Source organism: Stegodyphus dumicola, chromosome X1, assembly GCF_044657685.1.
Source record: "Stegodyphus dumicola isolate Sdum_Otavi_A_Nest chromosome X1, ASM4465768v1".
Classification (NCBI taxonomy): domain Eukaryota; kingdom Metazoa; phylum Arthropoda; class Arachnida; order Araneae; family Eresidae; genus Stegodyphus; species Stegodyphus dumicola.
Window position 1 is genome coordinate 47,206,373 of NC_140780.1, and position 23,133 is coordinate 47,229,505.

The 23,133-nt window shown below is 32.4% G+C and overlaps 1 protein-coding gene across 11 annotated transcripts in view; it reads left to right on the forward strand.

Annotated features, from left to right (window-relative positions):
• LOC118205332 (myocyte-specific enhancer factor 2C-like) overlaps positions 1-23,133 on the forward strand; it is a 523,715-nt gene that overhangs the window by 490,724 nt on the left and 9,858 nt on the right. For 9 of the 11 annotated variants that reach the window (XM_085807875.1, XM_085807883.1, XM_085807878.1 and 6 more), the window contains 3 exons: positions 2,474-2,618; positions 3,912-4,090; positions 19,459-19,570. In XM_085807875.1, the coding sequence (XP_085664001.1) occupies positions 2,474-2,618; positions 3,912-4,090; positions 19,459-19,570 (436 nt within the window). The remainder of the gene's footprint in view (positions 1-2,473; positions 2,619-3,911; positions 4,091-19,458; positions 19,571-23,133) is intronic. The other 2 variants (XM_085807882.1, XM_085807884.1) reach the window with 1 other exon arrangement.

The window sequence follows — 23,133 nt, forward strand, 5'->3', positions numbered from 1 at the left end:
TTTATCTATTAGTTACGTATATAGCCTGCTCTAGAAATCACCCTAAGTAATGAGATATCCTCTTACAAGCAATTTGAATTTGTGTAGCATACGCACTACTGAAAGCGTTTATTCCCAGCAATCGTATAGCCTTTTCTCAATAATTCTTTTCGGTCAAACACATTTTTAATACATAGTTATAATTAAGACAATTTTTTTCATTTGGGGACTTTAAACTGCGTACGGACAGTAATTCGCTAATAATCCTATGATCGTCGATTTGCAGTAATACACATTTAACAAGGTTAGAAGTTAAAACCTTGTTAAACCATTATGTTTAAATAGGCTTCGATGAAACAGAGAAAAATAAACAGTTTCCTTTGTTGCGTGTTTTCCAGTGAAAGCGCTGTGTATTTAGATGAATTATTGCGTTTGTTTAATTCTCGAAACATTTAACAAGGAAAAATTTAAGACACTGAAAGACACACTTTTTCTCTTGTAGTGATTTTTCAATCACACTGGTAAGTTTAGGAGTCGATAGCACGTTTTTCCCATTCAGAGATATTTTCTCATACAATTTTTAAAATATTCCATCCTATTACTTTAATTCTGCATTCTTTACCTTAAATATTACTGACTGAATTAAGTAATCCCACCTCATTGCTTTCACTGAAAAAATATTACTCCACATTTTGGTTTATATTTAACCCTTTGGACTCCACTGATGGTGCCATGACGATATACGAAACAACTTAGGCCGCCATTGAAAATCAAACCCCGGAAGAATCGACAAATGTTCTGTTATGTTTTGCTACAAATATTCTCTTTCGCAGCTGATGAACGGTATGATATTGTAGAGACATTAGGAATTTTTTGAAAGCAGCAGAAGAGAGAAATGTGCAATGCCCTTCCCGGGACTCGAATCTCGGACCTCTCGAATACGTGCCGAGTGTGCTGACCATTACACCACGAAGGCATATTAAGAAGGAGGGAGAACTACCTTATATACTCCCCCCTTTTAAAGGGCGATTGGGTATTAGGGGACCCAATCGCCAAACCATCCACCAACTTTTTCAGTTCGTGTGCCACCGCAGAGATACTAGATCACTTCGAAGCAGGAGAGATGAAAAGTGAGCAGTGCCCTCGCCGGGACTCGAACCGTGAACCTCTCGAATACCCGCCGAGTGTGCCGACCGTTGCACCACGAAGGCATGCTAAGAAGGCAGGAGAAATACCTCATAATATTACGGAAAATGAAGATATTTCAATCATTGTAAGGATCATTTCTCGCTGTAAGTGTTAAGTCTATTTCAGTTCTGCATCACATTTATTCTATGAAACATCATTTTAGTGAGTAGGGAATTATAAATCGTTGAAAAAACATCGTTTATGTACCAACACTATTATAAAATGTGTTTAACGTATACTTTCAGTGTACAATTTATTTCGTGAGTTAATACCGTTTCAGATTTTAATTTACTTTATTCAGATTTTGGATAATAATTTATGATAAATACAATCCGTATTTAATTTTGTATTTTAATATAAAAACTTGAAATGCTCGCAAAGGCAGCGCGAGTAATTAAACTATTATATTATTAAAGTACCACCCAGGAATTAATATAAATTCAAGCATTTTATATACATACTTTAAATGCTTATATATATTAAATTAAATTAGAATCCTACGTCTGAAAGAAATTATTATTGTTAGAAACAGAAGATAAAAATTATTCTTCAAGCTCTGAATAAGAAACCGTGTTATTTATTTTGGAGAATAATTGATAATCTTAATATTATAGATAACTGTCTAAAATGATTTCTCGATAATAGCTTCTGTGTGAAATTACTTACCTAACCAAAGGGACAAGAGAAACTCTATTTATAATCGTTTAAAAAATAGTTTGTTGAAGAAAACTGAATGATCTGTTCATCTGGCTCGTGAAAGCTAGTCTGTGGGAAATTTAAAATGTTGCGCTTATGTCTTAACTTACAGTATGAATAACAATATACATTGTGATTAATTTTGGGGATAAACAAACCAATTAAGCATTCAATAAAATAACGTTTAATATCTTTCGATGATATCAGTAATTCTTAATAATAATCCGATAACAATGCTAAATATCGGCATACCTAATAAAAATTAATAATATTAAAATAAGCGTTAAACCTTGTTTGTCAATTTAGAAAACATTGTTTTTCTTCAATAAAGTAAATGTTTGAATTATTTATTACAAATAATGAATGCTGATATTTCAATAAGAATAGATTTTTCTTCGCTGAAGTAAAATTTATTTTAAATAGAAAAGTATAGTCAGATTTCTCAGAATCCACTATATCTTGAAACCTATAAAAACTTCACATTTAAGCAAAATTTGAATTTTCCTTGAACTAACAAGCACTTATCTAACATCATTAGATGCATGGTTTTATTTTAGGAATTGCTGTCTTAAATGAAAAAGTAGGAAGTGTATAATATTCTTTTATATAGGGACAGCCATCTCTAAGTCAGACATTAGGCCCAATGTCAGTAACACCACTGAATAGCAGCTTTTTAAACCCAAGTGCAGAAAGTCTAATGGGATCTTCTCAAATTCCTCCTCACAGCAACATAAGTCCTAGACCTGGATCTTCAGGTAAATGTTTTGTTTTTCGTGTAATTTTAAAATTAATTTTGTTAATCATTTCAAACATCTATTAAACGCTGAGCATTTCGCAAAGTATCCTATTCATATCTTTATAATTTGCAAATCATAAAAGCAACGTTTCTTCCGGAAAGAAGGTTTGTTTTAAATACTTTAAATGTGAAACTAAAGTTCTCTAAATCGTAATAGTATTGGGGGATTTATAATTCGTTCTTGACTCTTCAGAAGTCAAAAGAATATATTATGCGGCGCAAGTAGTACAACTAAATGTATAATTAAAAAAATCTTTCGCTTTCTCCAGTTGTATTTGAAACATTCAAGATAAATTAACTTTCTGTTAAGACATTGGCATAGCATCTGTAGCAAATGTAGCTTTTTTTATTGCGCAAAATATTTTGTAAATGGAAAAACTGATGTGTTATTACGTTGATGAAGCATTTTCATTCGAAAAATTCTATCAGATTCAGAAATAGTTACTTGCAATCCCAAATGACCCACAGCATATCCTTGAAACATGTTCTTTCAGAAACAACTCGAAAGACTAAATCTTAGGCGCTAAATTTTATTCGCAGATCCAAAATATTGAAGCTAATGAGATGTTGTTGGTAGCTTAAGTTATTAGAACGAAAAATAAGATGGCCAGAACTCTCCTTCATCAGTTCAGTCTATTACGGATTTCTTCTTGAAATCCAATACAATCATCATTGTCAACCATTTGAAGACGGTAATCAAGGTATGTTAGCGAAGTTGAGTGAGTGGGAGTTGTTGCAAGCGTTTTTGAATCTGATAGGCCTATAAGATGTTATGCAATGCCAAAGTCGCCAGATGAGATAAAAATTTCCATTCAGTTACCTCTCATCATTGTTGACATTCTCTAGCCTAAATCATGACTTCCAGGGAACTGAAATTTTGTCTTTAAACTATCATTTCATTTTATACTAGATAAAAAAATGTTTGTCTTGTAAGTCTATTTACCAACACATAATATAAATAACCAAATATCGCACACAAAATGCGCACTTATGACTTGGTATAAGTTATTAAAATCTCCATAAAACATTGAAACAACTTATTTGTATTATTTAGAACTTTTTATAAAAATATAAGGTCTAATAAAACGCATTATAAGTCAGCAAATATTTTCAAATAAGCTTAATTTTGTATCTTAGTTCTTAGGTATCTGTATTGCTTGTTGCAAAAAAAAAAAAAAAACATGTTTAAATCAATGTTGCTTGAAAAAGCATGTTTCGATCACATTATGACCGTATATATTATTTTTTAAAGGTCTTCTTGACATTAATGGCGTCACTGCTAATGGTTATCATCGTTCAATTTCACCATCACTTCCCGGAAACAGCTCTCCAATAATGATGAATAAACAAGTAAACAAACAGCATTCACCACCAGGAAACAGATCCAATTTACGTGTTGTTATTCCTAATTCTCATGCCAATTCTACAATGGTATGTGTTCTTTTATTTTCATTTGCATAGTTTTATGGTTATTTTAATGTACAGATAATGTAAGCATGCGCACAAAGGATTACTTCACATGCTGATCGCCATGTCACTCTATTATGGCGAATGGGTAGTTAACGCAGGTGCTGACAGTTTTATTCATTAAGTTTCATTCATTAAATAAGGTATGATGTTGCAATTAATTTGCGATAGTTTTCAACACAGCAAAAGTATTTAATAGCAAAAAACACAAAAACAGTATACAAGTGTTTCTGACTCTAAAAAAATTACAGTCATCATTAATGATATTCTTCCAGATAATTTAAACAAAATTATGTCGTTTCGGAGAAATAAAAAGCAATATGTTTAATTCTTTTGATGTTCATTTATAGCTTTATGTCGATCTATAGCCTGCTTTTTAGTAATGAAAAATATATACACGTCCGGCCGTTTTCCCTTCCAAATCTTTTCTTAACATTAGATTTGCTACATTCTGATGCATGTTACCAACGCTGTTATTTCGAAGATACAATTACTCGACTTCTAGCCCCTCGATGACTGTAACCACAGCATTAGGTTCTAAAAAATGCGCACTCATAATGCTGAACACGTAAGTTTAACAGATTTTGCAACTTTTATATTTAAACTATCTAAATTCAATAATTTCAATTTATAATATTTGTTAATTAGTATATATATTTACATCCCTGGCAGTTTTCAGGTAATAATTACACAATATCAATAATAAATGACGTTAATAACGCTGTAAAATGTCCCTTACATATTTTTTCTTAATTTAAAGTTGCACCTTTCTGCAATCGGTGCACATAACAAACCTGAACTCTGCCCTTTTCGTGTGTTGCCGAAAAAGCAAATATTCTCTTCGATTTTTTTTAGGGGTAAGGGGGTAGTGATAACTTAAATCGTAAATCAGCTCTTTCCTAAAATCGAAGTAACGTAAAGTGGCCTTTCATAAAACTGGGGATACGTTTAGTAGAGATTGAGAACCAGAGAATGGATATACAAAACTAACTCAGCTCATGACGAAAGTAAAGCAGACATGGGTGAACAGCAGAGCTATGACAGGCAGAACGCTAGCCATCAACGTTGATGACAAGATTGAATTATTTTAATTGGATTAAATTTAAATTATTTTAATCTAATGTCAATTAAGAAAAATGGCTTTTTATACTAAGCGATTGTGACTTATCTCACTTGTCTGATAGTAACATCAGAACAAGCCCACGAAATTCATCGTAGCAAGGAGTGCAAGTTTGCGTCTTTCGTTGCCAAAAGCCTTGAGCACTATACAGTTGACAGTACAACTTTGCTCAGTTCCGCTCCCAATTTTGATGGAGAGTACGCCGGGAGGATGGGTCCGAGGGTTTCCCACCCCCTCTTTCCCTCCTACTAACCTCTTGAGAGGACTTTCGGCTCGCTGCATATTTAGAGTACCCCCATGCCACACAGACACTATACATTTACAAACATCCATGCCTTCTCCAGGACTCAAAACCGGGCCCTTCGGTACGGCAGTCAAACACCATCGCTGTTGGCAACTAAGAGATATTTAAGAGCATTATAATTGTAATTTTTCTTTCACAAGCAGCTTTCTTTCATAATCTGCTTTATTATTTTCTGTGTGTTTTTTCATTTTACATAATTGATAAATTATGTAAAATGAAAAAACGCATGCGCATTCATATTAAAAAATTAAAATTTGAAAAGTTAATAATTTTTCTATTATTATTATACATAAATTTGTTAATGGATGATAAATTTATATAATATTATACATACTTGAAAACTGAAAATGATGAACTTTGCATTTTACGCCTCATATAATTATAAATATATATTCATGTAGTTACAAATTTTTATTAGAAGTCTATTATATTTGTCATTATTTGTTATCTTTAAAAGCTGTAATAACATGATGCCGTATTTATCACTATATTCCATCATGAACCAATAAAAGTGGTTTAAATTCTTAAAAATATATAAAGTAGATTTTAATGTTTATTATTTAAGTTTCTCAAAGGCAAGAATGCAATTAGTGCAGATTTCGTAGCATTTAGAAAAAAATCGCATTTAGAGAAGAAGTTTCTTATGTTACTGAACAGCTTTGTTATTCACTTCTTCCGTTTGGAAAGCGCTAAGAATCGGAATATTTAAAAAATTATAGGGAAAAAAAAGGATCCTTTCTTTCTTATCGGATGAATTGATCTAAAATCATAAATTCTCCTATGTTAGATATTATCACATCGTTTACTGTTTTTGGAATATTCTACAACATTTGCTTAGAAAAATAGTAGAAATATATAGCAAAATAGTAATAGAAACAGTAGAATTTATTCATTCTCTTCAAGACGGAATCTGACTGTTCAAATATTATGTCTGATATATTAAAATTACTTTATACACACACCATTAATAATAATAATAATAAATTATGTTACTCCGTAATATAAATATAAAGAATATTCTTCATTACAGTCTTTCAAGTGTACCGAATTTTCTCTTGTATAAAATCCCGTATTGTTATGTATCATATAAAATCATGTGAACTGAATATTATTGCTTAAAAATTATGCAAGTACTTTTTCTTATCCATATTTTCTCACAATTTTATTACTAAAATGTTTCAATCGGCATTTTGCATGAATTCACAAAAATAACATAAGTAAGTCATAACTTTTTTTACATTTGGTATATCGAAAGCATTTTCAAACAAATAGTTCATAAGTTTCCAGATGCAAAAAATACGTCAGTAATATTCGCATGCAGTTTCATTATTTTAGTATCATCATTTAATAGTCATACAAAAAATCATTTGACTAGGAATACATTTCATTTTTATTTTATGCAAATAATGTTATCAGTTGGCTAGTACACGAAGCTTGACACTATTTTCTAGAACATGAATTCTGTAAGAATCTGTGAATAAATATATCTTCTGAAACAATTTGTATCGATCAAAACTTTTTTGAACAGTCTGCATATCAACGCTCATCAGTGAAGCCTTTATTAACGGAATGCTTTCTATTAAACTGATGCTTCATTTTTAAAAACATACAAATTTCTGTATTTTGTTCTTCAATTTGTGAATGATCCCTGAATTTTCAGCTATTATGATCTGCTATTTTAAAATTAAAGATCTTAGCCAATTTTTGTCGTTTGTTTGCTTGCTTTGTTTTTTAAAATGAGTATATACGTCTACTAAGTCTAATTTTTGGGACCGAGGTACCGCATAAAAAGTTAGATTTTGTAATTTTGATAAAACTTATTTATTAAATATAAAAATTCCAAAAAGTTAATATTTGTGGCACTAATACTTTTTATACTGGAAATATATGTCTACAGCTAACAATTACGAAATTATAGACCGTATAAGGGCTGCTTTACACATTATAATTTTATTATTACTTACCTTCGCCACTATACGCCGCTTCCTTGTTCTCACGTTCATAAACGTTCACTCGCTTTTTCATCCTAGATGCTTTTCCGCCAGAAAATGCACATATAACTGCCAGAAACTGGGCTAGTTCCATAGCTCATTATCTCAAATTATGTTTATTAAGCTAAAGAAACCATAAGTCGGATTTTCTTATTTTGAACATACACTGCCTTAGCAATCAATTGGAATCGAAGCTAAGAAATTTTCTGTAAAAAGAGTAAAACCTCTCTCATAGCGATTATGATGTGATAAAATGTGTCCGTTAAAATCTGCATAATGGTACAGAAATGTGACCGACATTAAAAGCACCTAAGAACATAGAAACCACATTGACGACCCAATTCTAGGCCACTGGAAGGGTTGTCATATTCTGTGATACCTAATACTATTTTAATAGTTTAGTGATTTTGCATCAATATTTGCCGCATGAAAGAAATTTGTAATTTTTTTAAAATTTATGATCAAGAAAAATAGATATTTGTTCTAGAATTTAAGTGATCAAAATGCATTTTGATCTAGAATTTAAGTGTTTTAAGTGTAGTTCTAGAATTTAAGTGATCAAAATTATGGTTAATTAAATACAAATTTTCTTGCAAACACACAGCTACTTTTCGAACTTGAATATTTCCGCAGGCTTCGTCAAGAAGTGGGTCTTAACGACGTCGGAACAAGAATGCTGCTCATAGGATTTTTGTCAGTTCTGTTTTGTAGCCTGTATCATTTACGAACACATTACCAAGAAGAGTGTTATCAAACTGCCGTTTCAGTGAGTGCTAGGAAAGCTGGCTATACGGGATTTAGAACGGTAAAATAGAAATACGGGTTATCCGTGCTTAATTTTCTAAAAAATATAATAAATCTTATGTTAAAATTTATTTTAACATAAGGTACATGGTACAGGCTGAAGCAAGATCGGTACTTATGCATCCAAATAGGCATATTAGGTTGCTTATTAACCGCGGAATGACGAAAGTGAACACAGCGGGCTGTGGTCCGGCGGTCTCCTGCCCCGCTTTCCCTAACACCAACCTTTCGAGAGGTTTTCGACTCGTCGTGTATCGGCCCCTTGCCGCACAGGCACGATACACTTACACAGGGCACAGACACGTGTTTTGGCCTCTTGTCGCATAGACACCATACACTTACAAACATCCATGCTTTTTCCGGGATTCAAAACCGGGCCCTTAGGCACAGCTGTCAGCGTCATGAACCAGTATCCCGTTGGGCGGCTATTTTAGCATACAGGAGCTATCAGAAAAACAATAACTGTTTTTTGATCTCAAAAATCCAGAATGCCTTGAAATTCCGTATTTTGTTTCCTTTCGCCGCTTCTGAAAAGAAATGCAACTTTTATTGAAGTTAATTCTTAGTTCGTAGTTTTTGGTGCTACCATTTTGAAATGGAAACATCTCGCATCTAATTTATCATTAACAGTTTGTGAAATATAGATTAGCATAAGGTTCAGTTACGGCAATAGAAATGTTTTGCAATGTAAATCTTCTCCAGTGGTAAATAAAGCATTAGATTCGTCAGGATAAAATATCACAATCATTGTACATCAAAAGCACATTTCTAATGAAAGTTGTTTTTACGTACATTTCTGAGACGCGTAGCGTTTTCTTTTTTAATTAAATATATTTAAAATTATCATTATTTAAAATTACAATATTATTTAAAATTACATAAATAGATAAATTATTAAAATGAAGTACAACTGAAGATGACAATCAAGGGAGTCGGTGACCGGTGACCTGATACTTGTGGTCATATGTGTGGCGATGTAGTAGATTTAAATAACTTACTATTGAATCAGATAGTTAAGATAAAATTAAACCAAAGTCCACTAATAACTATAAAATCCATTGGTTATCAGTGATCTACAACTTGACTTTCACCTGGCTACTGATCCATCGGTCACCGGTGCGGGGTTGCGCAGTAAATTTAGATAGATTTAGGTAGATTAATCCATTTAAACTAAATTGAGTAATATAATTGCTCGTAAAAGCTGTTGGTCACCGGTTTCTTGAGAAAACTAGGAAGTCAAATAGAATAATTTTAATAAAAAAATTTCAGGTGACAATTACAAATATATAAGTTTATGTAGTAATTAAATAAATTATTTAAAAGAAAATTCTAAAGTTAATTAAAGTAGCAGCTTTGCAGTTACGAGGCCCGGCGATACTTAATAAGCATGCACGGATGCACAGGTGTCAGCCTCTGCATGTAGCTTTGTAACACAAGCATAATGTAACGCAGTGGGCCGACAATTTTGGAACGGCTTCATTAAGGAAGTTTCTAACGTCATAAAATATAATTTGCAGGCTGCAGTGTTTGAAACTCGATCTGTTCATGCTGCACGCTCATTCACATAATGCCTTCTTTAGTGAGCTTTCCATAAAGTAAATTAACTAGTAAATTAACTAGATTAACTAGAAGTAATTAACTAGAAACAAGTAACTAATTAACTAGCCAAGTAAATTAACCAGAAACAATGTTTGAAGGATGGATGAATTCTGAACCTATTAAGATCCTGCGGACAGGAATTATTGAAATAAGATTTAAAAACAATGTGACGCACTGGTTTCCTGATCGTGATTTTCACAATATATTCTTTTGCAATGGAACTGGACATTATAGATTTTAAAAACAGTTTAAAACAATACTGTAAATCCTCATTGCGTGGGAAAGTCCGTTTAACTTCATGTATGAAATTTAAACATTAGGTTACTTTTCTAACTTTACTTGAAAGTTTAACTATTTAACGCGTTTCAACGTAATTATTGCCAGTTTTGACGCATATTTTTTTTAACTGGTAAATCCGAAACATTTACGAAAAGCATTTACCATCAGCAAGATCCGTATTTTGATAGCTAAAAATTTCAAGGAAAATGTCCTTAAAAGTCGCAGGAAAGTGCCATTTTATTACCACAAAAAGTACTCTTAGGAAAAAACACAGACACACATGCAGAAATCCCCCCCTCTCCAAAATAAAAAAAATAATTATATAAAATGTGACGCAATTGAAAAACAGTGACAAATGGATTAAAACCCAACCAATTACACATATCCGTCACTTGAATTTTATTTTTTTTCTCTGAATTTTCAACCTCATACAATCACACTGAGATTTTCAAAAGTGAAAGATCTTCTGTTACTTATATATAAGTTTTTATATATCTTGAAAAGCTTCTCTCAACATCTGCTGCCGTTATTCGAGTATACTTAGAAAAGGAAAAAAAAAAAAAAAACTGTATCATTTGTTGTTAACTCGTCTTCACTTTCCAAAGAGTCTGCTTCTGCTGTCAGGATAATTTCCGGAAACCAGAATTTTTAGTCAAAACAGAGCTGAATTTAAGGTATGTAGTATTTGATACTTTGCCCTTTTTTTAAAAACATCGCCTAATTTATTAATGTAATGTATTGCATCGACAAGCTATATTTTTCTCTTGTGAGGATTTAATAGTTGAAATCTGGTTCCTGAAATCCGATCTGATGTACGCAAGAGTTTCTTTAATTTTGTGTCAGGAGGTAACATTCTGTGCAATTTGAATCGAAACAGCATCATTCGCATCAACAATACTGTAATCATACAATACTGTAATCAACAATACTGTAATCACCCACAACTAACTTCGAAGTTTGAAAATTTCTGCTGCAGTGCATGCACACATATAAATAATAGAAATAAAAATAAGAAGAATTTTATCAAAAATTCAGATTTAGTCCGTTTCGCATATTCAGGTGTGTTTACACGAGTTTAGAAAAGCAGAATATTCGAAATCTGAATATAAAAAGCTTTCGTTTCTAAAAATTATACTGAATTAGAAAAAGAATTTAGCGGAAAACTTTACATGTCCCACCCAACCGGTATAGTGTTTAGCGACGTTGACTGCCATGCCGAAGGGCCCGGGTTTGAATCCCGGAGAAGGCATAGATGATTGTAAATGTATAGTGTCCGTGCGGCATGGGGGCACTCTAAATATACGGCGAGCCGAATTTCTCTCGAGAGGTTAGTGGTAGGGAAAGAGGGGTGGAAGACCATCTGACCCGTCCGCCCCCCCTCGGGGATTTCTCCATCGAAACTGAAGGCGGAACCTGTAAGGTGCTCAAGGCTGTTGCGAACGACAGGCGTAAACTTGCGCCCTTTGCCCATGAGAAATTTCGTGGACTAGGTCAGACAAGTGAGCATTAGCAACAACAACAATAATAAATTGGATTTTGTCGAGGTAGAAAATGTATTACATACAGCTGTGTATGGGTAATTTCAAGACTGTATCTGTGGAATAGCTTTTTGCCCTGTGCATGTAATCCTGTGGAAATGAACATGCACAAAAAGCCTTAAAGAGCTAAGAAATGCCGCTGCGGAAAAATTCTTATAAGTGGTCCTCATCCCTTGTGGGCAAAGCCTGTCGTGATACATAGGACTAAGAGATTACATAATCAGGTTTCTGTGGCTAGGACAATTCTGCGTAGTAAAATGAGTCCATAGACGTTGAAGCAATGTTTTGTTTTAAAAGGTAACTAATTTTACTAATACTATTTTAAAAAGTAGCTATATTTTTCAGTTTGATTACTAAAATATGTTTCAAAATGCTCTGAAGGTGCCCAAAAGATGTCGCAAAAGGTACCCAAAATGCTCTAAAATCTTGCAAAATTGCTTTAAAAGAGGAAAATACTCAAGAATTGAAAAAAAAAAAAAAAAAAGTGCACAGGTCATCAAAATCCGGCCTTTAGTCCTCAGCTATCCAGATACTCCTGTGATTGATTCTGATAGCTTAGATTCCGATCTTATTCCTACGCGTAGTAACTTTGATTTTCAAGAAGAACCAGAAATTAGCTAGTGCATGGTCAAGACAAAGAAGCAGAGCTTTAACCACATTGATTCTTCATCACCAATGGACAAAATCATCTTGATTGCGACCTCTACGAACAGTAGTTCAAAATTCTGAACGAAGAGTATCGACTGTCGCGACAATCGTGTTAAAACATTACGAATAACCAAACTTCGATGGGGAAAATTTAATGAGTACGGAAACTTTTTTTACGAGTTAGACCTTGGCATGCAGTTCGGAGATAGATGAGCTCCCGAGATCTGTTCTTAAATACCAAAGTTCGAATTCTAACAAATTCTTTTTAATTTTTATTCCTAATTTAATACATAATATTATTATTATCTGAAATGATGAATCATACGAAATGTATTACATCAAAAAAAATATGAAAAGGACTTTGCATTAGAAATGTAAATCGTGACTTTATGACAGGCTAGTTAGTATTACCATAATAACGAAGTTAGCAGTGTAAAATTATTTTATTCGTTAATTATGTAACTCTTAATATCATTACGTATTTTAATATTAAAAACTTTCTCAAGATATTGCTCAAGTTGTGAAAGAGATAAAACTTTTCGACTGTAACATTTTGCTAATTTCAGTGCATCATTGAAATCGCATATCTGGCATTCGTTTTTGTAGAAAAAGGAGCTGGCCTTAAGTCTTTATTCCGTGACTCTGAGCCCCATTCTTACACGTTTCACAGAATTTTTATGACTGTTGACACTTTTATACGTTTTTAATACGTCTCGACATTAATAATACTTCAAAAACATACATGGCATTCTTGGTAAACCTTTCGATTTTTAAACGGATTTCTTTTTAAACACACAGAAGAATTTTAAACTTTCTCTTAAAAAGGAAACAATAGTTTATGAAACATACAGTTAACGAACTTCTTACAATTTGAAGTAGTAAAACAACCTGGTTAACTCTCATAAATTTTAATCATTTTACGAGTCTTGCTCACCGCTAATGAAGTTATCTATGAAGTTAAAACAGATTGAAGTATTCTTGATACATTAAGACAGTCGAGTAAAAGTCTTGGTAACAAAAATTTTATTATTAATTATTATTCAAAATGTTCAAGGTTTATTCTTAAGCCGAAATGTGAAGGTGCGGAATTCGGGTTACCCTGTTTTAGTAAAGAAACTTCCACGGTTTGTAATTTCTGTATCTTTTTTTAATGAATATGATAAGATTAATGTAATTTTGTAATTCAAATTAAACTGAGTGTAAAGAGCAGGTATAATAAGATCTGATACTATGTTTTCTTGCAAGCATAAATATAGTCTATCTACCACAAGAAAAGATTTGACCATGTCTACAACACGTGTTGTCGTGTGATTCACTCATCTACAACTTGGATGGGTTCTCCTTATCTCTTTCCGCGATGAAATGAACTCTCCTTCTTAACAGGCGAAGTCAAGTCTCTTTTCATAATGGACGGGCTTTAAAAGAATTATTTAATACGTTAAATGGGTTCACTGTTTTAACAAATAACACATACTTCTATTCCTGCAAATAATAAGAAAAACAAATTAATCTGCATGGAGGTGTGTAATATATAGCATTATAAAATTTGTTTATGAATTGTAATGCTAAAAATACTCATAACATTAATTATCTGGTATATTAAAAATTATATCAATTAAATGCTTTTAACTCTATCAGTTATACATATTATATTCTATAACAGTTTGATGTAGTTAACGGAGAAAGGATGTAAAATTATTAAGAGCTGCAATAATTGCTTGTAAAGTACTCTCTGCCAAATAATACAATTGTAATTTCATCGTTAAATTAAAGATCTTATGCCATGTTGAATGGCAAAACTTTAGGAAATGTCATTTTATCAGGCCACGTGAAAGTTAAATTGAAGAAGATATGTCTAGATTAAAGTCACTTGTCAGTTCGTGTAGATTATAAATTATGTGGTAGCGTAGCGTGACATAACTTGGTGTGTTATAGCGGCCCGAAATACGGGAAACCTTCGCTATTATTATTTAAAACAAACACGGACTAATATATTTTCAAAATTCAGTTTTAATACATTTTTGGTTGGCTCTTTTAGAGGGCTCTGCTTTAATGGTTTTTTTTTTTTTTTTTTTTTTTTTTTTTTTTTTTTGACTGAGTGTTATGAGCACCTCCTTCAAGATAAAAATCTTTAGATCTAATTCAGCAATGAAATACGTCGACTATTGGGATATATAGATTTCCTTGGATTTATTGGGCCCACCAGCGGCCGAGCGGTAAAGTCGCTAAACACTGATATTTCGGTCCGAGGTTCGAATCCCGCGAACGGGCTGGCTGCATGGGTGTTTCGTGGTTTTCCCCATGTGTAACGTGTTATACGAGTCAGTTTCCCTTAGAAAGTCCTCCACGAAAGGCATCCCTCCTCTTAGGCAGATAGCCCTAGTGTGCTTTGCCATAATTAAATACACCACACCTTGGATTTATTACTTCCAGTATGGTAATCTTGTGTCCGCCGGAATGATTTAAAAGTTATTTCACTATTTAATAACTATCGAAGAATGTTTAATCCCATAGAAAAACTGCTGATTTTCTAATGAAATATCTGAATTTCTAATAATAGCTACGCAGCTTAAGAAATTGCATCAACAGTCTTGTGTACTGTGGCGATCAATGGTTGTTTTGAAAAGAGCAATTTAAAATATTTTTCTTCCTGTTTTAACTTTCTTAAGGCTTGTCACGCATTTCAGAACGTCAGCGCATTACATTAGGATAACTTAAAAGTCAGTTCATCTTGAACGATGTGAATCACAAAAAAATTTAATGCAATGATTTTCAATTTAATCTAATGGTTTTAAAATAAGGATCTAATTTAATAAAAATTATGTATTTTAAGCAGCGTCATTGGATCAAAAGAAGATATGAAACGAGAAAAGAAATCTGAATATGAAAAATAAGTAATTTTTAGCTTGAAAAATTAGATTGCTGTATTTTAACATAAAAGTGGTAAAGAGAGAAGATACTTTAAATCTATATGGAGCTGTAATTACTTTTTTTAAAATTCTTTTTTTAAATTTGTTTTATCTGCTTTTAAAAAATCTTCTCCGACCCTCGCCAAGTTGTTGAAACCACTAACAATTTCTATATTTAATCTAATCTATCTTCTATTATAATGAAAAGTAAGAAGCCATTGTATTGTTGATTTGCTTAAATTGTTCTTCTAGAAGTTTTTATGCAATAATTTTCTGGTAAATAAAGTTAAACAGAAGAGTTGTTTTTTGCCTAGGATAAATTAATTCATAACGAAAGTCAAAATATGAAAACGAACATTCTTTCAGTCGCTAAGAGTTGGGAAAAGATAAATTGGGAGAATTAAAAAACGGACGCAAAAATAAACATGATCTTGTAGGATTAGCAAGGACATATACGCAAAAATAAAAAAAAAAGCAAAACGTACGGTCATCAGTTCAAAACACCGTATAAGGTTAAAAAAAGAGTAGGAAACTGGTTAGTTTTCGGTTAGGTTTTTCCATTTTTCGTGATACATTTTAGAATTTCGGTGATTTTAATTTCTTTGAGACATTTTGTTGTATATTTTCTTGCTCACATATTCTTGACTGACCCCGTACTAGAAATGCAGTTTTTGCATTTACCTTATTTTACATTATGTGTATATGTCCATATGTAGTATATATACCGTACGTATGTAATATATATTTGCACTTTGGCAGCTGTGGAAGATGGTTCGGTAGTTAAACCGTCGAAACTAGTCCTGGAAAATTTGCAAATATAACGCTTATTTTTATTGTTTGACTTCTAAAATAATTATATATACCGTGTCCTCAAATCCCTTATCCGGCCTTTATCTTCGTAACCATTGGTTTTACTTCCATTTGCAGAAACGTTTTAATTGACGCAAAGATTCATGTCCTTGTATTTTTTCATTTTTAAAAAATTATATAAAATACAAAAATCTAACTTATTTTACGCTCCTCTTGACTCCTGTCGGTCAAAAATTGACAGAGATATTTAATTTCAAAATTTGCGATATTTGATATCATTTGGACTTTACATTGAGGGATCAGTTAATAAATGAATTAGAATATTTTTTTTTCGCCTTTAAATGCCATTCAAGGATATTCTTTTGTGTTTTTATTTATGATTCTGTTACATTTGGTATGTCAAAGAATTTTTCATACTAGTAATTTATAGTTTTCGAAGGCTTTAAATACGTTATTAATATTCTGATAAAGTTTTGTGACTTTAGAATCATAATCTAGTAATCGTAAAAATTTCATTAAACTGCAAATATATTTTCATTTTTAATTAAGGCAAATAATAATACTAATTGACTACGTTCCAATACCAGTGATTTTGGTGCTTGCCAGTAATTTCTTTGATACATTTTTTGTACATACAATAGAAATGCTCGCCACGTAATATCTTAATATCATAAATCTTTTTCTAAACGATATTTTATTTTTAGTTGTGTGCAAATGCACACATTTTGCTCTTCAGATTACGTACGGACCCTGAATAAGATTCCCTATTAATATAAAATATCTCTGTTAATTTTTGTCGTATGGTCGTTAAAGTTTTCGTGCTTTATTTTTTTATATTAAGTATAACATTTTTTTAAGTATAAGGGTTCTAGAAATGTGTAAAAAAGTGGAGTTCGTAATTTTTACAAAATTGATTTATTTACGTTTAAACATGGGAAAACATGAATCTTCGCCTGATTTAAAATATTTTTGTAATTGGAAGTATATATCTAGGCCCAGCGATTGCATAAATAAAGGCCTGGTAAGTACTCTTGTGGACACAGTTTATGTATACATACACACAAACATATATATGCGTATACATGTATAGTTAAGTTGTTTCAGGAAGATTGTATGATTAATTATTTCTCCAATGATGGTCGTACACCACGGTTTTATAATTTCATTTTAAGAAATGTGTTTAACAAGGCAGATATTCAGACAGATAGAATGCTAATCATATTTATGAAAATTAAACAGAATACAAATTTTTATACGAGCTCAATAGGAACAAATATAAATCAGGAAATTGTTTCGCATAATCGAATAAGAAAATTGAGTTAATTAAATCAGAGGAAAAAAATCTCAAGCGATAAAAATTACCTGAGTTATCATTCATTATCAATTCAGATTGAAGACAGTATGCAAATATTGCTAAAAACAGCGGGACATATTTAGTTCTCAAATTTCTATTTATTTTTAAAAAGTTTAAAATCGTTAATTTAAAACTATCGTTCACAGATCTTCTAAAATGGAACATGCTTTATTAGACTAAATTCAGTTTTACATGATCTCTATAGAGATCTCTCTTTCACCGAGTAAATGTGGCTTAAATTAGCTTAAAATGGCTTAGTTTGATAATTTTTTTCGAGGCCGATTTTGCATGTTACAGAGGGATATTTTCCCCGCGCCGTTCAGTAGGCCACAGAACAATTTACCAATTGGCTATTTTTTCGTTTAAGGATTAAACAAAATTTTTAATTTAGTATACTTTTACAAAGTGTGCCCCGTGGGAAATTCTTATTCGTATTCTGAGAGGCCTACTCGTATTTGATTTCTTTCTTCCCCTGGAACTATGGTTCTGCACGGCGTAAGCTAATTACCGCCCAAAGCAATCTCTGCGGTTCCTAAATTGTGCCGCTCTAAATTTAGCAGCGCGGTGCGGCCGCATCAGATGCACTCTCTCTGACCCAACTGGTGCAGTCGCATCGGCGGCATCTTTTATGACCAAACGACAGATATATATGTTCAAACAATCTTTCTGAAACACATTCTATGCAGAGTCCGCCAAAAAATTACACGTATTTTGGAAAAGGAATATATATATATTAATACTAAATTTATTCATATCTTACAAGACGAATAAAATTTACCTTTAAATTAGAAAGGGCGTTCAGTGTAGTAGCCGTTAACGTGTGAACAAGAAACAAGGGCCAAAATGCTCGTCAAGATTGCTGCACAAGTCGTATTAAATTTTCAGGAAGGTCCGCCAGTGTAGCTCGTTTTGTGCAATACACTGCATTCCTTACTCTCCCCCCCCCCACAAATAAGTGTAATGGTGTTAATTAGGTGAATGCGGTGGGAACTTAGCATCTTTCTATCCAGTGTTCTTGGAAATTCTCATCCAGCTAAGCTGCACCTGTACCTCATCTCACGTTCACATTGCATTGCAGATTTCTGTAGATTGCACGTAAACTTTTCCGTCTTGACAGCTGATGCTCTTCAAGGTCAACTGGATCTTCACATGATCACATGAGCGCATCACGCAGGGTAAACGTTACCATGTATCTCAAACTCTTTAGAAAGATGTGCAAGTTTCAATTGCGACTCAATTGTATTGCAAACTTAAGTCTCTATTTACACTGTATTTCAGCAGAGTTTGATTCACTACCTTACTCCGCTTATTCACTTTAATAGTTATAGAAGTAATAACATCTGTTGATAGGAAAACATTCAATATATTGCTACCATCATTCGATCAGCCTTCTAAAAAAGGCGACAGATATCGTCTATGAAAGTGTTAACGTGTTTTTAACGGTATTTATATATATATACTTTTATAAAAGCAAGTGAGAGATAACTTCTGTATATTCTGTATCTCGAGAAGTTTTTAAAATTTTGAACGGCAAATTGTTATGTCCGGTTTCATATTTATAAAGTTTTATGAAACTAGCAATTACATTTTGAAGTATGTTCAGGTCGGTGCTAGGCTATTTTGCCACCTGGTGTAATATTTTTACTCATAAATTCCAACGCCAACATAAATTTTAAAATACGTTCTGCCGCTCTGTGCGGCTGCACCGGTTCAGGCGCCATCCCTGGCCATGTTTTTAAATGTTTAAGCTTTGTGGTTATTTAGAAAAATTTATAACTTGCCCACAGTTTTATTTGGAATGTTTGTTTGCAATCCTGTTCTTGTACCGAAGAAGCTTAGAAGTAAAAATTACTTTACCTTTTGTTGTATCCTATTTTTATGCAGTTATTTTCTATTTATAAAATTGCTCTTTTTCGTGAAAATAATTGCATGTTAATTCATCGTAAAAATTAAGATTCTAAATTTACTTTACGCAGCAGAATGCACGGCCGACAAATAACTCTATGGGGAATCAAGTTGGAAACGTAAGCACACCATCTATACCAAGCATGGCTTATCCGTCCAATCTTACATCGTCTTTCCCTCCAAGTAAGTATACAGAAATTAATGTTAATCCATATTTCTGTTTACCTATCACTGTATGCTTAAATCTCATATTATGATAAAAAAAATCCCTAAATTTTTTCATGTGTTTATCACAGATAATTATTGGAAAGGAAGTGCCTCGCTACACAACCTTTAAGTGATTTATTCGCGACTGTCATGTCCCTGTATTCATATTCACGAAGCTGATAACTATTATCTTGATGAAAGCAACTGCAAATCAATTTTGCTTTCTAAGCCAGTTAAACAGCGTAAACTGAGTGTTGTCATAAACAGTATAAATAACTGCAAAATTTTCAAACTAAATTTAAGTTGGTGAGAAATATGTTTATAATTTTATGAGGAATATGTATATATTATTAAATATTTCAAATATGCATTTTATTCAAAAATATGTTAATATTCCAGTGCTTATCACTTTAATATTCGCGAAGTTGAAAACTATTAATTTGATGAAAGTGATTGTAATTGAGTTTTATATTAAGTGAATTAAAGTTTAAACTAAAACACTTATATAGTTAAAATTTTATATTTCATCTTCATTCCCATTACGTTTCTTACAAAGCATCTGCAATTACCTTTTTTCATCAGCATTTCCTGCAAGAAGGTAACTAGAAAGAACTATGTTCTCTCAAAAACTTTTTTTTGAAATAATTAATTGAATCTATATGAATATAATTTTTGGAGCCTGGTATTTTATCAAAGCAAACAAAAAATTTGCATGCTATTAAGTTAAAAAGAAGCAAGGTAAGTTTTAGCAATTTCCATTGAACCTATCAATGATGTATGACATAATCATACAGTAGGATAGGGTAAATTAAAAAAATAAATGATTTTCTTATAAAAAAAATCTGATTCATAAATTTTAATAGAAGGTATGTAGATAAATACGTAAATAAATTCTATTATTGCTATAAATCTGTAGTTCAAAACTTTAAGTAATATTGTTATTGTTAATAGTAGTAATAGTAATGATAATAATAATAATAATACAGAGATGGCTAGTTGTAACAGTAGTAATGATAATAATAATTATACAGTGTAATGTTCCTCGCCTTTTGTCTATGCTAAAAAGGCGAGAAACCTATTGAACTATGTAGTGACTTATCGTTGAGTTCAAAACAACTAAGACGTAGACTCGAGAAGGGTTAAAATACCCTTTTATTCACTCAAATAAAAATAACAGAAGGCCCTTCCTCGGACTTACAGGAAAGACTCTACTCGGGCTGACTTAGCCAGAAGGCAAACACGCGTCACTAAGGACTCCTAGCACACTGGCTCGAAATTAGTTGAAACTTCCTTAAATACTTCTTCTAACTCATTTGCATCCAACGCGATTCTAAAAACTCATTCCGATAGGGAGTTGTAAGTGGAAACAAGAATTGAAAGTTGTTTCAAAATTAAAATAACTGTTATAAAATTAAAATATACCTTACAACAGAGATGGATTTAAATAAGATAAATAATAATAATTTATCTTATTTTAGAGCCCCACCACTGGCCAAGTAGTTAAGACAGCTGAATACCGGTATTTTGAGTATTGGGCGAGCAGGCTGGCTCCGTGGTTCGTGATTTTCCCCACGTGTAATGCGAATATGATTCAGTTCCCTCAGAAAGTCCTCCTCTTCGACAGATAGCCTGACAGGCTTTGCCATTCAAAATAACCTAACCTAACTTTATCTTATTTAAAAATTCCCTTTCTCCTTCAGCTTCTTTCTTGGAAAAACATTTTTCCCCTCTCTGGAAAAAATCATCCGCTCTCTAACTGTATTTTTAATTCTGAAATGTATCTCCATAAATTTGTATATTCAAAGCAGATTCTGCTGACATTTCACCTTCTTACTCTAACAATAATCCATACACAAAAAGGCATCTTGTAATAATCCCGCGAAATAATAATAATCTCGTAATAATTCTCATCTTTATCACAAAACCGTTTAAGTCACATGATACTTTTTCAGTAAATATACGAATTTACTGAAACGCAAATTTTTATACGATCCTGTAGAAGAAAAGTGTATGTAATCAACGTTGTTTGAAGCCTCAAAACACTTTTCCTTTCACAAGCTCTGTTTGAAGCTCCTAATAAAAGAGATTAACCTGCATTTTTGATACTCCTAGGTTGCCATTTTATGTATTTAGCATTTTCAGTTCTTAAATTTATTGTTCACGTTTTTGTTTATGACTAAATATTTTTTTTTTTTTGCCATGTATTTAGAAAACAGAATTAGGTAGAGTCCAAATAGTCTTATGCCTTCATTAGATTTTGATTTCGACTAAGTATATAACTTCTATTTATGAAAATAATTTATTAAAACTTTTATTGCGTTATTGGCCATTCATAACGCAGATAAACAAACAGCAGTTATATGCTAAGAAATACATTTTATTTAGAAAACTATCTGCCCTCGGTAGCAGATACCCAATGTATTTGCAGCGCAGAAGTGCTACGTTGGAAGAAAGAAATGGTCAAAGAAATTGCCAACAACATGAATGACAGAATTCTGGTAAATGAACTGTCTACCTTTCAAGAAGCGGCCCAAATGACGGAAAATGCAAAAGTCTAATGCAGTGGTTCTGAACCTTTTTTGTCTTATACACCCGTTTTACCATTGCTACCCCCTCTTCTTTCCAATACTCGAAAAATATATGTACATTTATTTAAATTTAGATTGTTTTTTAATGTGTTGTATAAATAAAACGAGAAAAAGTATAGAAAGTGTTGATAAATGCCAAAGCTTGAAAAAACGTAGTTTTTTATAATCATATATTAAAACGAAAGGCTTAATAGGTAAATAGAAGGCTGACCGCATTCCCCCCTGAAACTATGAAATTTTTCCCTAGAGAGGAATTACCCTCTGGTTGAGAACTCCTGGTCTAAAGCAAATAAGTCTAATGAATGAATACAGTGAGGGGAATCTTCGTATTTTAAACTTCTATTTTTCGTGATTGCAATAGACACATGTGGCCTCATGCCACCTTGCAGGAGTATGAGACCAAAATGTCTATTGCATAATTTGTGGTGATGGTAGTACACGTTACTTGTGATTATTTAGCCGTGCAGGAAAAATTCATAGTGCAGTACGTCTTGCACCACGCAGAGATAAGAATTTTCTGCAGACTGGGTTCTTCACGGAGTAGCTATGGGAAAGATTGAAAGTTGTTGATATTTCGAATATCAAAACTATTTTTTTTTCAGAAATATTAATGCTCCACACAATATTCGCGGCTAAATTGCCGTGTTCAGCTAAAATGCTGTTATTCTCTTTCTCAATTTGTCATGATCTGTATATACATGAGGACAACGACAGAGATCACCCGTTTTCCTTTTTATTTAGAGCACATCATTTCTTGATTCTATGCGTTGCAAATGATGACGTGTGTAGGGAACTGGAAGGTGTCTTCGAGAGCCTAAATGCTTAATATTGGAAGATTTTTGTGAAGAAAAGTTCCTTCGGTTTTAGTACGCCTAAAATTTTGTTCCATTCATTTTGAAACACTCTGTCTATATATCCATAAGATGTAATTTAGATGTTAGCATCTACATG